The sequence below is a fragment of the Perognathus longimembris genome, chromosome 11, assembly GCF_023159225.1.
Source record: "Perognathus longimembris pacificus isolate PPM17 chromosome 11, ASM2315922v1, whole genome shotgun sequence".
Taxonomy (NCBI): domain Eukaryota; kingdom Metazoa; phylum Chordata; class Mammalia; order Rodentia; family Heteromyidae; genus Perognathus; species Perognathus longimembris.
The window spans coordinates 11839252-11858580 of NC_063171.1; the positions used below are offsets into that span (position 1 = coordinate 11839252).

Genomic DNA, 19329 nt, shown 5'->3' on the forward strand with positions numbered 1-19329 from the left:
CCAATACTTATTACCCTAGCTATTCAGGAGAATGAGGTCTGGAAGGTCATGTTTTGTGATTAGTCTGAAACAAAAGTTTACAAAATTCCATCTCCCAAAGTGATATTTGCTTGAGCCACACTTTCAACAAAAGTCCAGGCTGTAATTGTGGCTTGAGTAGTAGAATGCCAGCCTAGAAGCGAAAGCCCCCAAGCTCAGATCCCACTACTATAAAGGAAAGAAGGAAGGAGGGGAGTGGGAGAAAGGGAGGGAAGGAGGGAGGGAAGGAGGGAAGGAGGGAGGGAAGGAGAGAGGGAAGGAGAGAGGGTGGGAAGGATGTTAGGAAGGAAGGAAGAGAAAGAAACTTTCTCTATAAGACAATCAGAAAATGAGAAATATGAATAAAATGTATGGATTTAAGCAGAAAATTTTTATTTAGAAATATTCGTATGATTTTAATGCAGATAAAGCATAAGTATTTAGCAACTACACAATAACCATTTTAGTTTTTATTGAGTATTTCCCCTTTATTCAGTATCCATGTTTTAACTTTTTATTCTTTTTGAAACACGATCTTACTATATCTTCCAGGTTGGCCTTGAGACCAAGATGCTCCTGTTTTACACTCGGTTCTTGGATTACAGGTATGTATAACCAGAACTGATTTATAACCCTACTGGAAATGTGGTATACATTCACAATGGAATTCTGTTTCCATCAAAAAGTAGATAAGCTGACCTTTTCTCCTTTCCTTTTCTTTTATCTTCCATTTCTTATTTCTCTTTATTTTACTTTTATTTTTATGAACAGAGGGATTACAGTTACATATTTAAGGTAGAGAGTACATTTTTTTTGTCAAACTTTTTACCTCCTCTCTCATTTTTCTCCCACTTTCCCTCATCCTCAATCTCCCTTCTTCCTAAGTTGTACAAATTGTTTACAACATATTGTCTTGTAAATACTGATGTTACATTTGTTCACCTTTTACCCTTTATCTCGCCATTTTGAAGTTCTCCTTTCCTTCACTGGTTGAGATAAACATATATACAATACCCAGGGTGCCAAAATCCAATACAGTGATAACAGGGGATAGACCATAGGGAAGAAAGACAAAAGAAAAAGGCATGATTTAAAAAAGTGCATTAAAAATAACAACAACAATGATAAACCACTTATTTCCATCATCTGCTAGGACTATCCTAGACATTAACTAATTATTACCCATAGCATGAAAATTTGTTTCGTTTTCCAATAAACACTGGAATTGATCGCTAATATTAGTCCATTGTTTGTATGATTACAAACACCAGCAAATCAGCTTCCATGCATAGAGGTGAAATGAAGAAAAATTCCCACCATCATGTCCAGTAAAATGGCCTTGAAATGGTCTTGAAGTTCTAAGAAAGAAACCTAGATTATATGTCAAAATTATTGCCTAGAACACTACCTTGGTTTAAAAGCTCAAGATGGCACCACACTTAAAAAAATAGTAGATAGGAAACAGAAAGCCTTTTTCTTTGTTTTTATTAAATCAACACCCATTCTTATCAAGAATATGATAGGTTGACAAGTTTCCCACACCACACAAATTCTGAAAGTCATTGAAGCCATGGAAGTGAGCAGAATGAACTCTGCACATAGATATCTTAAAAATATACAAGCTAGGGAAGATACAGTTCATGATTGTTCACATTTGTAATGCCCTGAATTTCCTGGAGTTGTACAAACAGTACTAGAAAAAGTCTGTTAATTATGTCATGAGGCTAAAATAGATTGTTTTTCTAATAACTACTCCAAACTATATTTGTGTACATTTAAAAGAAACATTATTGATAAGTTAATATGTGACATAAATAAATGTAAAGGAAATTTTTGATGAAATCATGAGTTTCTAGCACTATGATGATTTTTACATGAATTAAAATTCTTTTAGGAAATATATCTTTTTTTATTTCTCATTGTGACAAAGATAAACGATCTTAAAACCTACATCATAAGAATTATCAGGAAAATAGAAAACTTAGGGAAATACACCTATTTTTAAAAATAACAATTATTTATTGTCAAAGTGATGTGCAAAGGGGTTACAGTTTCATACATAAAGCCATGGGTACACTTCTTGTACTATTTGTTACATCCTCCCTCAGTCCCGCCTCCCCCCTCTCCTTTTCCCACCATGAGTTCTTCAGTTGGTTTACTCCAAATGGTTTTGCAAGTATTGCTTTTGGAGCCAGAAATAAACCTCTTCTATTTTACTGATCATTTAATTTTTAATGTAAGTACTTCATTTTTTAAAGCCAATGGAAAGATTTTTAGAAAATGACACAGCAGAATTACTGTGTATTATAATGCATTATAAAGGACTTATTTTATTGCAAGTCAATCTTTTTTATTTAAAATTCTGTCCACAATATTTCTCATTATAACTGGAGACATAAAATAACATGTAGCGTAAAGGGAGACACCAGCATAATCACACTGACTATTTTACTGAAAATCCTCACTACCAAACCCAAATCCTCATTCCACAAACCTGCAATAGTTTTATTTTTCTGAAGTATTGAACTGTTAATTTTGAATCATGGCTCATAATCTGGACTGAGTCGAGGAATTGGAAGAAGGTATTCATAATTAAGATCATTGACTGGGCTTCTTTGAGGTCAACTTAACATCCCATTTTCAACCAAATATTCTGTCAGCTGCTGTGGTAGCACTCTCAAGCACTTACTGCTCTACATGGTGTACACAAGATTTATGGGTTCCTCCTCATCAGGCATCATTAGGCATTAGGGAAAGCTTAGGAGGCTGTCCTTAAACATGCAGAGTTCTCTATGATAACACAAAAGAATTGGCAAACTGTCTACTGAAAGAAAATTCATAATATACAAAGGCAACATGTTGGGGTAGCAATTTAGATTCTTAGGCTTCAGCACAATTCTCAATTAGGAATGGGACTACACTGTCTTTCAGAAAAATGGGGAAAAGTTGCTAGTGAGGTGATGTATACAAACACATATGTATGACCTAAGGAATAACTTCATTTTTTTTTAATTTTTAAAAAGAGGAATGTGATTCTTAATTTCTAGGATTCTCCCTAACCTCAAAAGCTGACTTGTTAGAGTACTATTAAAAGAATTTCCATTGAAATAGAGATAAAACTTGAGACTTCCAGAGTGAATACTAAAAATTTGCTATTTTAAATTTATATCAAGTTCTTCATCACCATTTTCTAGTGTTCTGTACTTTAAAAGATCAACAAATCTACAGGAAGCATTCTGTTTGCATGTGTGTAAAGGTTTATTTTTCATGATGAAGAGAACAATTTTTTTTTTTTTTTCTTGCCAGTCCTGGGCCTTGGACTCAGGGCCTGAGCATCGTCCCTGGCTTCTTTTTGCTCAAGGCTAGCACTCTGCCACTTGAGCCACAGCGCCACTTCTGGCCGTTTTCTGTATATGTGGTGCTGGGGAATCGAACCCAGGGCTTCATGTACACGAGCCAAGCACTCTTGCCACTAGGCCATATCCCCAGCCCTGAAGAGAACAATTTTGTCTATCAAATAAATTATTTTGGAGACCAAATAAGATGTGCAATTTTCCCTCAGATTTTTATAAATTGAATCTCAAAATAGAAAGAGTAATGATTATTTTGAAAAATCCATGTGAAGAAGCATAAAATACAACCACAGACAGGGTGAATATATCTTCTCATATCAATAGAATGTATTCATACTAATTCCAGGATACACATATAATAAAACATTTTTAGAATATGGATATTATATATATATTTTAAAATGGTTTAGTTTTAAGAATGCCTTCTGATTCTATATACATATATATATAATTTAAATCAAAATTGAATAGTGTTGGATTTTCTTTTTGTAATGAAACATTTAGTGCCATGTTTTTTATCATTTAAGAATTTATTGATGTTCTTTATCTGATTTCATTATTGTATATTTGTATTAATATAAGAAAATAAACATGCCTCAATGGCAAGTCTCTTTCCACACATAATTTGATGTGGTGTCATTAAATTGAAACAGTGGTATATAAGAAAATAAACATGCCTCAATGGCAAGTCTCTCCACACATAAGTTCATGTGGTGTCATTAAATTGAAACAGTGGTATATTTTAAATTTTTCTGGTATTGTCATACAACATGAAAACATGCATATATTCTTAAAAATATCATTTTAGTTAACTTTAGAGCCATAGTATATATTGGACAATCATCACACATTAAAAGCACTGTTTAAGAAGAAATAATTAAAGAAAAAGAGCTGAGTACGCAAGACAGGAGGTTGTATTTTGTTTCAGAATTTCTATTGTGACAGAAGCAAGTCTTTGAATAATGCAAATGATATTTGAAATCAGGTGTAGATCTTAAAGAGTCTCCTACTCTGCAATAAAGATATATGGGTTCTTGGTTTTATAAATTCATAAGAATATCCACTCTGGTCAACAGTGTATTTATCGTCATAAATATTCTACTCTCACAGTGGACTCTTAAGTGATAAGATGAATAAGTTCCAAACAAGTGACTTACAAATTCAGATTTGATTATATACAAAAATTCAGTTAGAATAAAAAGTGACATCTAAACTCTAAAAAAAATGTATGTATTGTTTTGGTGCATTTAAAGCATTTTATCCTTCATGTGTAGTGCTTAGTTTCTCTTTTACCTTTCTCACAAGAAAGGGAGCCACCTTTTTTGACTTCCAACCTGTTGGCTTGTCACCAGTTTCTTGTAAATCTCTGACTTCAGAAATCGAGGGAAAGAATCTTTGGCCATGAGACTATAGATTAACTTCTGAGCCTCATCAAAACATTTGAGGGTTGGTTCAGCAATATTCTTTGAGATGAGGTCTCTGGTACTGAAGTCAATGTTAATCTGTGGAAAGCAAGGTTGCATGTCATTAGATTCTTTTAATCAAAGAATGCACTGTTCATTTGGATGAGTAGGCATATATATATTATTTGAATATTTCCCAGACACTGAGCTAATCTAATGCAAAACAGCAGAAAGGTCATGCATTCAAGTTTTAGAATGCAGAACACACTAAGCTTAATTATTTTCCTACTTTGTGAAATGTAGCATTGACAACAGCAGAGTAAAGCCTTATTTACAATTCTTTTAAAAGATAAAGTGAAGAAGCAAACAGTATACTTTATCTCTCTAAATGTCTTTTCACCCTCTTTCTCTAAACTTTGGCCTGAATACTTACATTGAATACATTGACAATGAATACATTGTCATAGGCAAAATGAAAGGATAACCTACTAGTGTTTTCTACATTTCCCATTCTGCTCAGATTGGTTTGCTGTTCCTGTATTATTGCTTTTCTAATTTTATTTCTTTTTGCATGAAAATATGAATCAAATTACATCTCTCTTCACTGATTCTTATCCCCTACCCCAGAAGCTATAGATCAGAATCTATATTTCTGAATCTATATCTCTATCTATACCTGCCCTCTTAACACCCCTAGCATATGAAAGACAGATGAAGTAATGGAACTTACTATTCCTCTGAAAATATAGATAAAAGGCTTCTAAGACCCTCGCCTCCCCTTTTTCTTTTTGCCAGTCCTAGGCTTGAATTTAGGGCCTGGGTGTTGTCGCTGAGCTTCTTTTGCACAAGGTTAGTGTCTACCACTTGAGTCACAGCCAATTCCAGCTTTTTTGAGTAGTTTGTTGGAGATAAGAGTTTTATGGACTTTCCTGCTGGGGCTGGCTTAGAACTATAGTCCTCAGGTCTCTACTTTCTGAGTACCTGGGATACAGGCATGAGCCATCAGCGATGGTCTTGTAAACCCTCTTATGAAGTACTCCTCCAACCCTGTACTTACTCCCGAATAATAAGAAGCAGAAAATGTCTTATCCAAGATAAGGAAGAAATAAAGAAAAAAGGAAGTGTATTATGAAGAATCATCAAAATCCACTATTCTTGAATAGATAAATTCTTACTTTAGGGATTTCAGATAAGTATTGTTCCCACAAAGATCTGTAATTTTACACATTTGATCTTATTGTTTGATCACTCATCAAAGTTCCAGATAAAGAACAGAAACTTCTATAGGTTGCCTTCCAAACTAGGAAAAAAAAAAAAAACTTGCCCCTGCAAGGACATGCAAAGGACATTTAAGATCATTAAAAATTTCATTAATTAATTCTGACCTTGGTAATGTTTGGTGATCTGTTTTCATATTTCTGAGTTTTTGCTTCGTCATTAATCTACTGATATTTACCAGAAGTTACAAAAACTGCGTGCATGTTTTATTCATTTTTAACTTATCTACAGCTATTAGTATCTATTGAATGTTCTTTTTTTTTTCAAATTTTTATTATCAAACTGATGTACAGAGAGGTTACAGTTTCATACGTTAGGCATTGAATACATTTCTTGTACTGTTTGTTACCTTGTCCCTAATACCCCCCTCCGTCCTCGCCATTTCCCTCCCCCCCCCCCCCCGGAGGTGTTCAGTTCACTTACACCAAACAGTTTTGCAAGTATTGCTTTTGTAGTTGTTTGTCTTTTGTTTTACCCTGTGTCTGTCAAATTTGGTATTCCCTTTCAATTTCCTACTTCCAATACCAGTATACACAATTTCCAATATACTCAGATAAGATTACAGAGATAGTGTAGATACAACCAAAGGAAGGTGATACAAAAACATCATCAATAATAGAAGCTACAGATACACATGGGACGTTGAAAGTAGTTACAACTGTGATATAACAATTGTCTCTATAACATGGAGTTCATTTCATTTAGCATCATCTTATGAGTTCATAAGGGTATAGCTATTGGGCCTTGTGATGCTCTGCTATGACTTTCCTAAACCTGTACTAATTATTCCCAATAAGGGAGACCATAGAGTCCATGTTTCTTTGGGTCTGGCTCACTTCACTTAGTACAATTTTTTCCAAGTCCTTCCATTTCCTTACAAATGGGACAATGTCATTCTTTCTGACAGAGGCATAAAATTCCATTGTGTATATGTACCACATTTTCCTGATCCATTTGTCTACTGAGGGGCATCTGGGTTGGTTCCAGATTCTCGCTATGACAAATTGTGCTGCGATGAACATTGTTGTGCTGGTGGCATTACTGTGATTTTGTTTGTGGTCTTTTGGATAGATACCCAAAAGTGGGGCTGCTGGGTCATAGGGGAGTTCTATATTTAGCCTTCTGAGGAATCTCCATACTGCTTGCCAGAGTGGCTGAACCAGTTTACATTCCCACCAACAATGAAGTAGGGTTTACTTTTGGCCACATCCCCTCCAACAATTGTTATTATTAGTTTTCTTGATATATGATATTCTTACTGGGGTGAGATGGAATCTCAATGTTGTTTTGATTTGCATTTCTTTTTTTTTTTCAAATTTTTATTATCAAACTGATGTTCAGAAAGGTTACAGTTTCATACGTTAGGCACTGGATACATTTCTTGTACAGTTTGTTACCTTGTCACTCATACCCACCTCCCTCCTCCCCCTTTCCCTTCCCCCCCCCCCACAGAGGTGTTTAGTTCACTTACACCAAACAGTTTTGCAAGTATTGCTTTTGTAGTTGTTTGAAACACTTGGGCTCCTTGGCACAGGACGGAACTTCCTTAACAAAGACCCTGAAAGGCTACAAATCAAAGAAAGGTTGGACAAATGGGACTGCATCAAACTGCAGAGCTTCTGCAGAGCAAAGGACATAGCTCTCAAGATAAACAGAAAGCCCACAGACTGGGAGAAGATCTTTACCAGACATTCAACAGACAAAGGCCTCATCTCTAAAATATATGCAGAACTAAAAAAACTGCCTTTTTCCAAAACAAAACCACAAACAACCAATAGCCCCCTCATCAAGTGGGCTAAAGACTTACAAAGAGACTTCTCTGATGAGGAAATGAGAATGGCCAATAGGCATATGAAAAAATGCTCTACATCACTGGCCATAAAAGAAATGCAAATCAAAACAACATTGAGATTCCATCTCACCCCAGTAAGAATGTCATATATCAAGAAAACTAACAATAACAATTTTTGGAGGGGATGTGGCCAAAAGGGAACCCTACTTCATTGTTGGTGGGAATGTAAACTGGTTCAGCCACTCTGGCAAGCAGTATGGAGATTCCTCAGAAGGCTAAATATAGAACTCCCCTATGACCCAGCAGCCCCACTTTTGGGTATCTATCCAAAAGACCACAAACAAAATCACAGTAATGCCACCAGCACAACAACGTTCATTGCAGTACAATTTGTCATAGCGAGAATCTGGAACCAGCCCAGATGCCCCTCAGTAGACGAATGGATCAGGAAAATGTGGTACATATACACAATGGAATTTTATGCCTCTATCAGAAAGAATGACATTGTCCCATTTGTAAGGAAATGGAAGGATTTGGAAAAAATTGTACTAAGTGAAGTGAGCCAGACCCAAAGAAACATGGACTCTATGGTCTCCCTTATTGGGAATAATTAGTACAGGTTTAGGCAAGTCATAGCAGAGCATCACAAGGCCCAATAACTATACCCTTATGAACACATAAGATGATTCTAAGTGAATGAACTCCATGTTATTGAAACAGTTGTAACTACTTTCAATGTCCTATGTGTATCTGTAGCTTCTATTATTGATGATGTTCTTGTATCACCTTCCTGTGCTTGTACCTACACTATCTTTGTAATCTTTTTTTTTTTTTCTTTTTGCCAGTCCTGAGGCTTGGACTCAGGGCCTGAGCATTGTCCCTGGCTTCTTTTTGCTCAAGATTGGCACTCTGCCACTTGAGCCAAAGCACTACTTCTGGGCATTTTCTATATATGTGGCACTGAGGAATTGAACCCAGGGCTTCATGTATACGAGGCAAGCACTCTTGCCACTAGGCCATATTCCCAGGCCTATTGTATGTTCTTAATATGCTAGTTCTGGTTTGTGGGGAAAACCAATAGTGAAATAAATTGTTTTCTTAAAGTTGGGCAATGAGAAATCTGTCATGCAGTAATTTAGGAAAATAAATCAACAGAACAAAAATCAAATATTGAATCATCTGTGTGTGTTTGTGTGTGTGTGTGTGTGTGTGTGTGTGTGTGTGTGTGTGTGTATCTGTATATGCTAGTCCTGGGGTTTGACTCAGAGTCTAGTCACCATCCTCAAGCTTTTATGCTCAAATTTAGCACTCTACCACTTGTGCCATACCTCCACTTCTGACTTTGTGCTGGTTAATTGGAGATAAGAATCTTACTGGCTTTGTGCTGGTTAACTCGAGATAGAGGAGTTTTGCAGTCTTTTCTAACCGGTCTGGCTTTAAATCTCGATTGACAAATCTCAGCCACATGTGCAGAATTACAGGCATAATCAATGATCATCTGACAAATGTAAAAACTTAATGCAAGAAAGAGTTATATTCCTAGGAGCCAAATTGTGGAATCTGCTAAGGTGTCCAATAAAAAAATGAATAGAGGGTGGGAATATGGCCTAGTGGAAGAATGCTTGCCTTGTACACATGAAGCCCTGGGTTCGATTCCCCAACACCACATATATAGAAAATGGCCAGAAATGGTGCTGTGGCTCAAGTGCTAGCTTTGAGCAAAAAAGAAGCCAAGGACAGTGTTCAGCATAACATAGAAGAAAGGTAATCCTCCTGTAAGGTTGGAAGAAAAAACAGGCCAAGTTTTGTTTTCTGTGCTAGAGTACTGCATTTTCTTTCCACTGGTATAATAAGATAGACATGGAATGGATCTGAGTACATCCATAGTATGGCAAATTATGTAGTAGCCTAATATAATGCCCACTTCATATTGGGAGTCTGTGACTAGGAGCCACTATCAAGATATTAAGTGAAGTTTAAAAATCTGCTGTATCCGCTATATCCATAAGCTTATTGTGTGTTATAGATGTAAAAATAAATGTGTTTATGTGCATATTATGATTTGCTTTATACCTGCCTAAGGATAAGTATAGTATTTCAACCTAATTAAGCTCTCATTTGGGTAGAGTTTTTTATTTTTTTCATTTTTTGTTCTTTGTTTGTTTTTTTGCCAGTCCAGGGGCTTGAACTCAAGGCTGGAGCACTATCCCTGGCTTCTTTTTGCTCCAGACTAGCACTCTACCCCTTGAGCCACAGCACCACTTCTGGCCTTTTCTATATATGTGGTGCTGAGGAATCGAACCCAGGGCTTCATTTTTATGAGGTGAGCACTTTACCACTAGGCCATATTCCCAGCCCTTGGATAGAGTTATATTGACAGTAAGGTCAGTGAGGCCTTATTTCAGTACTACTACTGCTACTATTACTATTATTACTACTATTATTACCAATCACCACCATTATTATCAGAACAAAACATTTTCAATAACTCCTGCATTTCCTATTTTTTTTTCCTTATTTATTGTCAAAGTGATGTACAGAGAGGTTACAGTTTCATACGTGAGGCCTTGGGGTCATTTGTTGTACTGTTTGTTACCTCCTCCCTCATTCCCCCCTCCCTTTTCCCCTTCTCCATGAGTTGTTCAGTTGGTTTACACCAAATGGTTTTGCAAGTATTGCTTTTGGAGTCATTTGTCTTTTTATCCTTTGTCTCTCAATTTTAATATTCACTTTCACTTTCCTAGTTCTAATAACAGTATACACAATTTCCAATGTACTCAGATAAGATACAGTGATATTGCAGGTACAACCACAGGAAGGGGATACAAGATGATCATCAACAATAGAGCCACAGTTTCACATGGCATGTTGAAAGTAATTACAAAAGTGATATAACAGTTGTTTCCATAACATGGAGTTCATTTCACTTATTATTATCTTATACATTCATGAGGGCATAGCTATTAGGCTCTTGTGATCCTCTGCTGTGACTAGACTAAACCTGTGCTAATTATTCCCTCTGAGGGAGACCACAGAGTCCATGTTTGTTTGGGTTTGGCTCAATTCCTCCAAAACAAAACTGCAAAGAACCAGCAGCCCCCTCAACAAGTGGGCTAAAGACTTAAAAAGAGACTTCTCTGATGACGAAATGAGAATGGCCAAGAGACATATGAGAAAGTGCTCTAAATCACTGGCCATAAAAGAAATGCAAATCAAAACAACACTGAGTCTCCACCTCATCAAAGTAAGAATGTCTTTTATCAAGAAAACTAACAATAATAAATGTTGGAAGGGATGTGGCCAAAAGGGAACCTTACTTCATTGTTGATGGGAATGTAAACTGGTTCAGCCACTCTGTAAATCAGTATAGAGATTCCTCAGAAGGCTAAACATGGAGCTCCCCTATGACCCAGCAACCCCACTTTTGGGCATCTACCCAAAAGACCACAAACAAGAACACACTGAAGCCACCAGCACAACAATATTCATCGCAGCACAATTTGTCATAGCTAGAATATGGAACCAACCCAGATGCCCCTCGGTATACGAATGGATCAGGAAAATGTGGTACATATTCACAATGGAATTTTATGTCTCTATCAGAAAGAATGACATTGCCCCATTCAAAACGAAATGGAAGGACTTGGAAAAAAATATACTAAGTGAAGTGAGCCTGCACTTCCTATTTAAACCTCTAGAATTCTGAAGCTGAAAATGTGGCTTAGCAGTAGATTGCTTGCCTAGCATGCATCAAACCCTGGATTCAATTCTTCAGCACCACATAAACAGAAAAAAACTGGAAGTGATGTTATGGCTCAAGAGTTAGAGTGCTAGTCTTCAGCAAAATGAAGCCAGGAGCAGTGGATGGGCCCTGAGTACAAGCTCTAGGACTGGAAAAAATTATTCAATAATCTCTGATTTTATTATTCATGTTTGTTACAATGTAGTTGTCATTTACAGCTTTATTTTCATTCACGTGTATCCGTTTTTCAATGAATCTGGACAATTACTCTCAAACTCTTTGCATTTCACCAGTGAAGGACATTTTTGTCCCAAACAATCTCTCCCTATCTCCCTCCCTCTATCCCTAGCCCCTCTCTCCTTCCCCCATGTGCAATGGCTTCCTAATATCTGAAACTTTGATAAGGCTCCTCCCAAATTAAGGCTAAATATAAATAGCATCTAACCTTCAGAGTTTACTTGTGGTTTTAATTTTTTGAAACTCTCAAAAGATATTGTTACTTAGAAAATTTTCCATTTGGAATATCTCTAACTAGTAGAGAGTATAAGGTCCCAAATAAATATATGTTGTTAAATCAAGAGAAGTAATAATTCTATATTTGTTCAACATAATTTATATAGTTGAATAAAATAATTCCTTGTCAACATCATAATAATGATATTATTGAAATATAATGTACTTAGACTTCTTACTTGCTCCTTTCACTTTTCATAGTTGCCTGCATTTCTTACCAAAGAGCAGCAAACATAAGCTCTCCCTAGTTAAGTAATAATCAGACACATTGTTCTCAGGAGATGATCAGTTTTATGATGATGTATCTTGAAATTTCACTTTAATGTCATTGACAAACATCACACCCACAAGTTTATGTAAATGTCATTATTTTCCTACAACTTATACAGGCTAGAAACAGAAGACTCAACTTTAATACCTGCTTCTTCTCTGTTCACTTATTGTATATGTGTAAGTGTAGGTATGATGCTATGCCTGTTTTTGTTTGTTTTAATTTTTTATTTGCCAGTCCTGGGGCTCTGACTCAGGACCTGAGCACTGTCCCTGAGCTTCTATTGCTCAAGGCTAGCACTCTACCTCTTGAGCCACAGTGCCACTTTTGGCTTTTTCTGTTGATTTGGTGTTGAGGAATCAAACCCCGGGCTGCATTCTTGCTAGGTAAGCACTCTACTGCTAAGCCACGTTCCCAGCCCAGATACTGTGCCTTTGATCTAGCAGTTTCACAGTGATCATTTTCATTCTCACTTTTATCCTTCCAATTATTCTGTAGTTAACTTCTTCCCTGCCTTCTCTGATGCTTGCATGCCATTTTTTTTCTTCTAAACACTGTGAACAGAATTACTATAGCAATGTTCGACATTATTTATTATGTCAGGAGCCATGAAACTGGTTTACTTTCTGCTTAAAGTGAATTTTTACCTAAAGATTTTGTCCATCACATTTCACCCTCTAAAGCTAAGCCTGAGATCCCAATGACTGTATACTGCATAGATTTCATCCCTCCCAAAGATTTATCTGAATTTGAATTCTTTTCTTTAATCACAGAATAAAAAATGTATGTTTATTGTTATATGTGATTTCAACTTTACAATCTTATGATATTTGATTCTGTATTTAGACTTTCACATAAAATATTCAATTAGTTTTAAGTATTTAATTTTGATGATCAATGTAAGGTTTGTCACAAGGGCAATTCAATGATTAAAGAGATGGAATGCCCCATCAAGAGACCAACAAACCCAACAATCAGAACAAACAGAGAAACACAGGAAATGAAAAAGAACAAAGAAAGAAAAACCTATAATCTACATGGAGCCAGAAAATTTCCAGGGTACCCTCTCCACCCCTGCCCGAACAGGGCCAGGCAGGGAAAGTGGCCCCAGCACTGGTGAACAGGACTGCAGATCCTCAGTGACCACAGAAGTAACAGCGGAAAAGTCCTGCCGTGAGTACAGAGACCAGACAGCAGGAGCTCCACAGGACCCAGACTGGGCAGACCATACCCAGCCAGATGGTGGCATAGGACAAACAGCACGGGACCAGACAACAAGGGAACCAGGCACAGCAGATGTGGAGAGCTGGGGCCGCCACCACCGCCGCCACTGCCACCAAACGATTGCCACACCCTACCCTGGAAAAGCCCATAGCAACACAGGACACACACACAATCCAGGACCAGTAAGTTCCCCATTGCCCCCACCCCACCAAATGGGACATCAGCTCCGGCAGAGACCCAAAACCTGACTTAGAGCTCATCACAATGGGACAAAGAAACTAGAGTTCCCTCCTTATCCCTCCCTGACCCAAGAGAACAAAAAAGACCCATTTGTGGAGGCTCAAGGACCCTACAGCTCCTGTGGAGGACTCAGGAGCTAGTAGCAAATAGAGAAGCACCTAACAAAGTGGCCAGGAGACACCATAGGCTAATGTCCCCCAAAGCACCATCTGGGGAGCCTGAATCTGCCAAAACCAGCCCCACCCAGCAGGGACCTGGGGGTTGGAGAGCATTTGACCTCCACTTGAGGTGCCCTGGCTTGGGTGGAGTTTTTGAACAAGAGTTGCAGGCTTGCTTGTGTGAAATACCAGCCCAGCAGGGTCACCTGGGCACCAACGCATGCCTAGACACTTAAACCTGCTGAGAACCACACATATCGCACCCACAGTAGATTCGTGAGAGGGCACAAGCGCCCTCCAACAATCCAGGGTAGTGCACCGCCTCCCCCAAAAGAAGAACAAGACCTCACACGTAAACACCCACTAGAGGCCCACATCAGCATTCTAGCCCTCCAGCAGAAGGGTCCTGCATCCACTCCCCCGTGGGAGGGCACAGGTGGGTATTCTACTCCCCAGCACAACACCAGCTCTGATAAGTGCACTTGGCACAGGTGGGAGGGCCACCCCTCAACAGCAACACCGGCTCTGACAGAAACACTCCGCACAGGTGGGTAAGCCTCCCCTCAGTGGTAATACTCAATCTGAGAGGTGAGCTCTCTTGACCCACAGCAACTAGTGGGGAATCAAAGAAAAGAAAAGTCTCCACACCACGCTGAATCAGTGACCTCTTAACCCCCAACAGGGGCCTACAAGGGTCAGCACAGTACAGCGGCAGAGCAAGGTCCTGCAGAGAAAGCCACAGAACCTGCCCACCTCTAGCTGCAGTGAGAGTAACTGCCTTGGCAACAACCAAGACGGTCCACTTACCCATAGGGCAGTAAGGTTCAACTGCTGAACTCAAACCCAAAGCCAGGAAACAAACAAGTCCTTGCTGGTGGGCCAATGGGAACCAGCACAAAGTCAAGACAAGGCAGCCACCTACAGGCTACAGAAAGGAAAGGTAGGAAGCAATCCATAACTGCTTTACTCCAGATGCATAAATCATACATCACAAAGAAATATTACAAATTTCATGAAAGGTCAAGCCAACTCGCCAGCTCCAAAAATCAGTATGACCGAAGAGGAGATGAAGAATTAAAAAAGAACTGAGGCTAAGATAGCAGAAATGATCGAACACCTCAGGAAAAAATTCAGAAAACAATTCCAGGAATTTATAATGGAATTCTCAAAGGATGATCAGGAAGTCAAGAAAGAAATGGAAAAAAAAAAATAGATACAGTCTACTCCTCTGTTAAACTAGACCTTAACATCCTGAGAAACAAAATGCATGAAAAAATAGATTCAAAACACAACTCATTAAAAGAAGAAATGACCACAGTGAGAGATGAACTGGAGCCATAAACAGCTCAGTTGCCTCAAAGCAAACCACACTCGAAGCCACATCACAAAGAATTGATCATCTTGAATCTCAAGTCTCTCTTTTGGACGATGATTCAGCTGATAAGGACCAGAAGATTACCTTACTCCAAGACTTTCAAAATCCAGGGCAGACTCATCCAGAAGATAGTGGACAGGGAGAAGAGATATAATCTGCATATAGTCAGAATAGATGAAAGAGAGGAGTACTAGATCAGATGTATACAACAATATTCAATAGAATTACTACAGAGATTTTCCTCAATCTCAAAAGGGAAAACCTCACCCAAATAACAGAAGCATATAGGACACCTGGCAGACTGGACCCTAGAAGAACCATGCCCAGACACATTATAATCAAGGCCTCAGATCTCAGCAATAAGGAGCATATTCTGAATGCAGTAAAAAAAAAAGAAAGAACTATATTACAATGGAAAAAAAAACAAAAACAAAAACAAAAAAACAAAAACAGAATTATGGCAAACCTATCCACACAAACTTACATGCACGAAGAGCCTGGAAGAACACTATCCAAGTCCTCCAGGTCAACAACTGCCAACTTATAATTAGATACCCAGAAAAATTAGGATTTACTTTCGACGGAAAAACCACATCTTTCCATAGTAAAGAGGAACTAAAGGAATATGTGAACAACAACAACAACAAAAAAAAAAAACAGCCTTACAGCAAATTCTAAGAGGGGAACCCCACCCAACAGAAAATGTACAGGACCTCCAGACAGAAACAGAGAGAACCTACAATAGCCAGAGCAGCTCAATAAAGACAAGAAAGGAGGGAGAGGAAATGCAGCCTAACAGGAAAATGGAAGGGAAAAAAAACCACACCTATCCATGATCTCTTTGAATATAAATGGTATAAATTCTCCGATAAAGAGGAGTGGACTGACAGAGTGGATTCGTAAACAAAAAATTGTTATCTGTTGTCTTCAAGAGACCCATCTTACAGCAAGGGACAAAAACAGGCTTCAAATGAAAGGATGGAGCATGGTCTTCCAAGCAAACGCACATACCAAAATGGCAGGGGTAGCCATCCTGATTTCAGACAAGCTAGAATTCTGATTAAAACAGTTCAAAAAGATAATGAAGATCACTACATTTTAATACAAGGAAAAATCCAGAATCAAGGTATCACTGTGATAAGTTTATACTCACCGAACAAAAGAGGCCATAAATATGTCAAATAAATTCTTTCAGAACTACAGAACAAGATAGACCCAAATACAGTCATAGTGGGAGATTTTAATACTCCGCTCTCTCCAAGAGACAGATACAACACACAGAGGATTAGCAAAGAAGCCGAAGACCTAAGTAACTCCATATCTTACATTGATCTTGCAGATCTGTACAGAGTGTTTCACCCTATAGAGACCCAATACACTCTTCTCAGCAGTCCATGGGACATACTCCAAAGTAGATAATGCAATAGTCCACACAAAGAACCTCAGAAAATACAGGAGTATTGATATTGTCCCGTTTATTCTATCTGATCACAGTGGAATCAAGGTAACCCTCAATAACAAAGGATAGCACAGAAAATACACAAATACTTGGAGGCTAAACCCCTCACTGTTATCTAACATCTGGGTCACAGAGCAAATTAAGAATGAAAATGACAAGTTCATAAGCCACAAGGACCATGAAATACATCACAAAGCAACCTATGGGATACAGCAAAGGCAGTGTTGAGTTGCAAGATCATTGCCCTCAGAGCACATACTAAAGAATGGAATCAGAATGTAAATAACCTCATGATGCAGCCAAAATGAATGGAGAAACAAGAAAAATTTGAATCTAAAATGATTAGGAGGAGAGAGATTACAAAGATTAAAGAAGAGATAAATCTGATTTAGAATAGAAAGATCATTTAACATATAAATCAAACTAAAGCTGGTTCTTTGAGAAAGTAAATAAAATTGACAGAACCCTTGCAAGACTTACAAAAAAAAAAAAAAGAAGAGACTCATATCCCTAAGATTTCCCTAAGATTAGGGATTCCATCAGAAAAATTACAACAAATACACAGGATATTTAAACAACCACAGGAAACTATTTCCAGAACCTTTACTCACTAAAGAATGAAAAATTTACAGAAATGGATCAATTCTTAGAGAAGTATACACTGCCCAAACTGAATCAAGAAGAAATAAATCAACTAAATAAACCAATAACTTACAGCGAGATACACGAGATAATCAAGAGCTTCCCAACAAAGAAAAGCTCAGGCCCGGATGGATTCACCCATGAATTCTATAAAACATTCAGGGAGGAGCTAATACCAATACTCCTTAAACTATTCTGCAAAATAGAAACAGAGGGAGAAATCCCAAACTCATTTTATAAAGCTAATATTATACTCATCGCCAAACCAAGCAAAGACCCAACAAAAGGAGAGAATTACAGACCAATATCACTAATGAACACAGATGCAAAGTTCCTTAAGAAAGTATTAGCTAACAGAATCCAGAAACTGATCAAGAAAATTATACATCACAATCAAGTAGGCTTCATCCCACAGACGCAAGGATGGTTCAACATCCGCAAATCAATAAACATAATTCACCACATCAACAGAGCTAAGACCAAGAACCACAACATCATCTCAGCTGATACCCAAAAAGCCTTTGACAAAATACAACATGCATACATGTTAAAAGCCCTGGAGAGAACAAGAATAGAGGGAACATTCTTTAAAACAATAAAAGCCATGTACAACAGACCAACTGCTAATATCATATTAAATGGGGGAGAAACTAAAACCATTTCCTCTAAACTCAGGAACAAGACAAGGATGACCCCTCTCCCCACTTCTATTCAACATAGTGCTGGAATCCCTAGCCATAGCAATAAGGCAAGAAGAGGATATCAAAGGGATCCACATTGGCAAAGAAGAAATCAAACTATCCCTATTCGTAGATGACATGATCTTATATCTGAAGGACCCCAAAAAACTCAGTCCCCAAACTCCAAGACGTAATATACCATTTTGGCAAAGTAGCAGTATACAAAATCTACCCACAAAAATTTGCAGCTTTTCTGTATACCAGCAATGTACAAGCAGAAAAGGAAATTATGGAAATAATACCATGTGGAACAGCTAAAGAAAGAATAAATTACCTAGGGATTAACCTAACTAAAGATGCGTATGACCTATGTAATGAGAACTATAAGACTCTAAAAAGGGAAATCAAAGAGGACACCAGGAGATGGAAAGACCTCCCATGTTCATGGGTAGGCAGAATCAATATAGTGAAAATGGCCATAATGCCCAAAATGTTATACAAATTCAATGCATTCCCCATCAAGATCCCAGCTACATTCTTCACTGGAATAGAGAAAACAACCCATAAATTCATATAGAACAGCAAAAGACCTAGAATAGCTAAAGCAATTCTAGGCAAAAGAAGCAGCACAGGAGGAATCACAATACCAGACTTCAAGCTCTATTATAGAGCCATCATAGGAAAAACAGCCTGGTATTGGTATAAAAGTAGACCTGAAGACCAGTGGAATAGAATAGAAGACCCAGAAATAAAGCCGCATTCTTACAGTCAGCAAAGGAGCTAAAGACATACAATGGGATAAACAGCCTCTTCAATTTCTGGTGCTGGGAAAACTTGGCAGCCATATGTAGGAAAGTCAAAGGAGAACCTAACCTATCTCCATGCATCAAGATCAACTCAAAATGGATTAAGGACATCAACATCAGACCTGAATCCTTGAAACTACTGAAAGACAGAGTAGGAGAGACACTAGAACTAATAGGCACAGGTAGGAACTTCCTGAATATAGTCGCAGGAGCACAACAGATAGAGGAGTGTCTCGACAAATGGACTACTACAAAATAAAAAGTTTCTGCACAGCTAAAGACATAGCCACCAAACTAGAAAGACAGCCAATCATATGGGAAAGGATCTTCACCAGCACAGCAACAAAGGCCTAATATCTGTCATCTACAGAGAAC

At 37.9% G+C, this 19329-nt stretch overlaps 1 protein-coding gene and 1 long non-coding RNA gene across 2 annotated transcripts in view; both read right to left on the reverse strand.

Annotated features, from left to right (window-relative positions):
- Positions 1-4669: 4669 nt before the first annotated feature.
- The window catches only part of Rgs21 (regulator of G protein signaling 21), a 33277-nt gene continuing 18617 nt past the window's right edge, over positions 4670-19329 (reverse strand). Inside the window, exon 4 of the mRNA XM_048357307.1 lies at positions 4670-4873. Within this exon, the coding sequence (XP_048213264.1) occupies positions 4670-4873 (204 nt within the window). The remainder of the gene's footprint in view (positions 4874-19329) is intronic.
- On the reverse strand, positions 9203-19306 carry LOC125359525. Its single transcript, XR_007212570.1, has 3 exons — positions 19145-19306; positions 14523-14529; positions 9203-9213 (listed from the first exon to the last, which is right to left on the reverse strand). It is a non-coding gene; the product is annotated as an uncharacterized LOC125359525 (long non-coding RNA).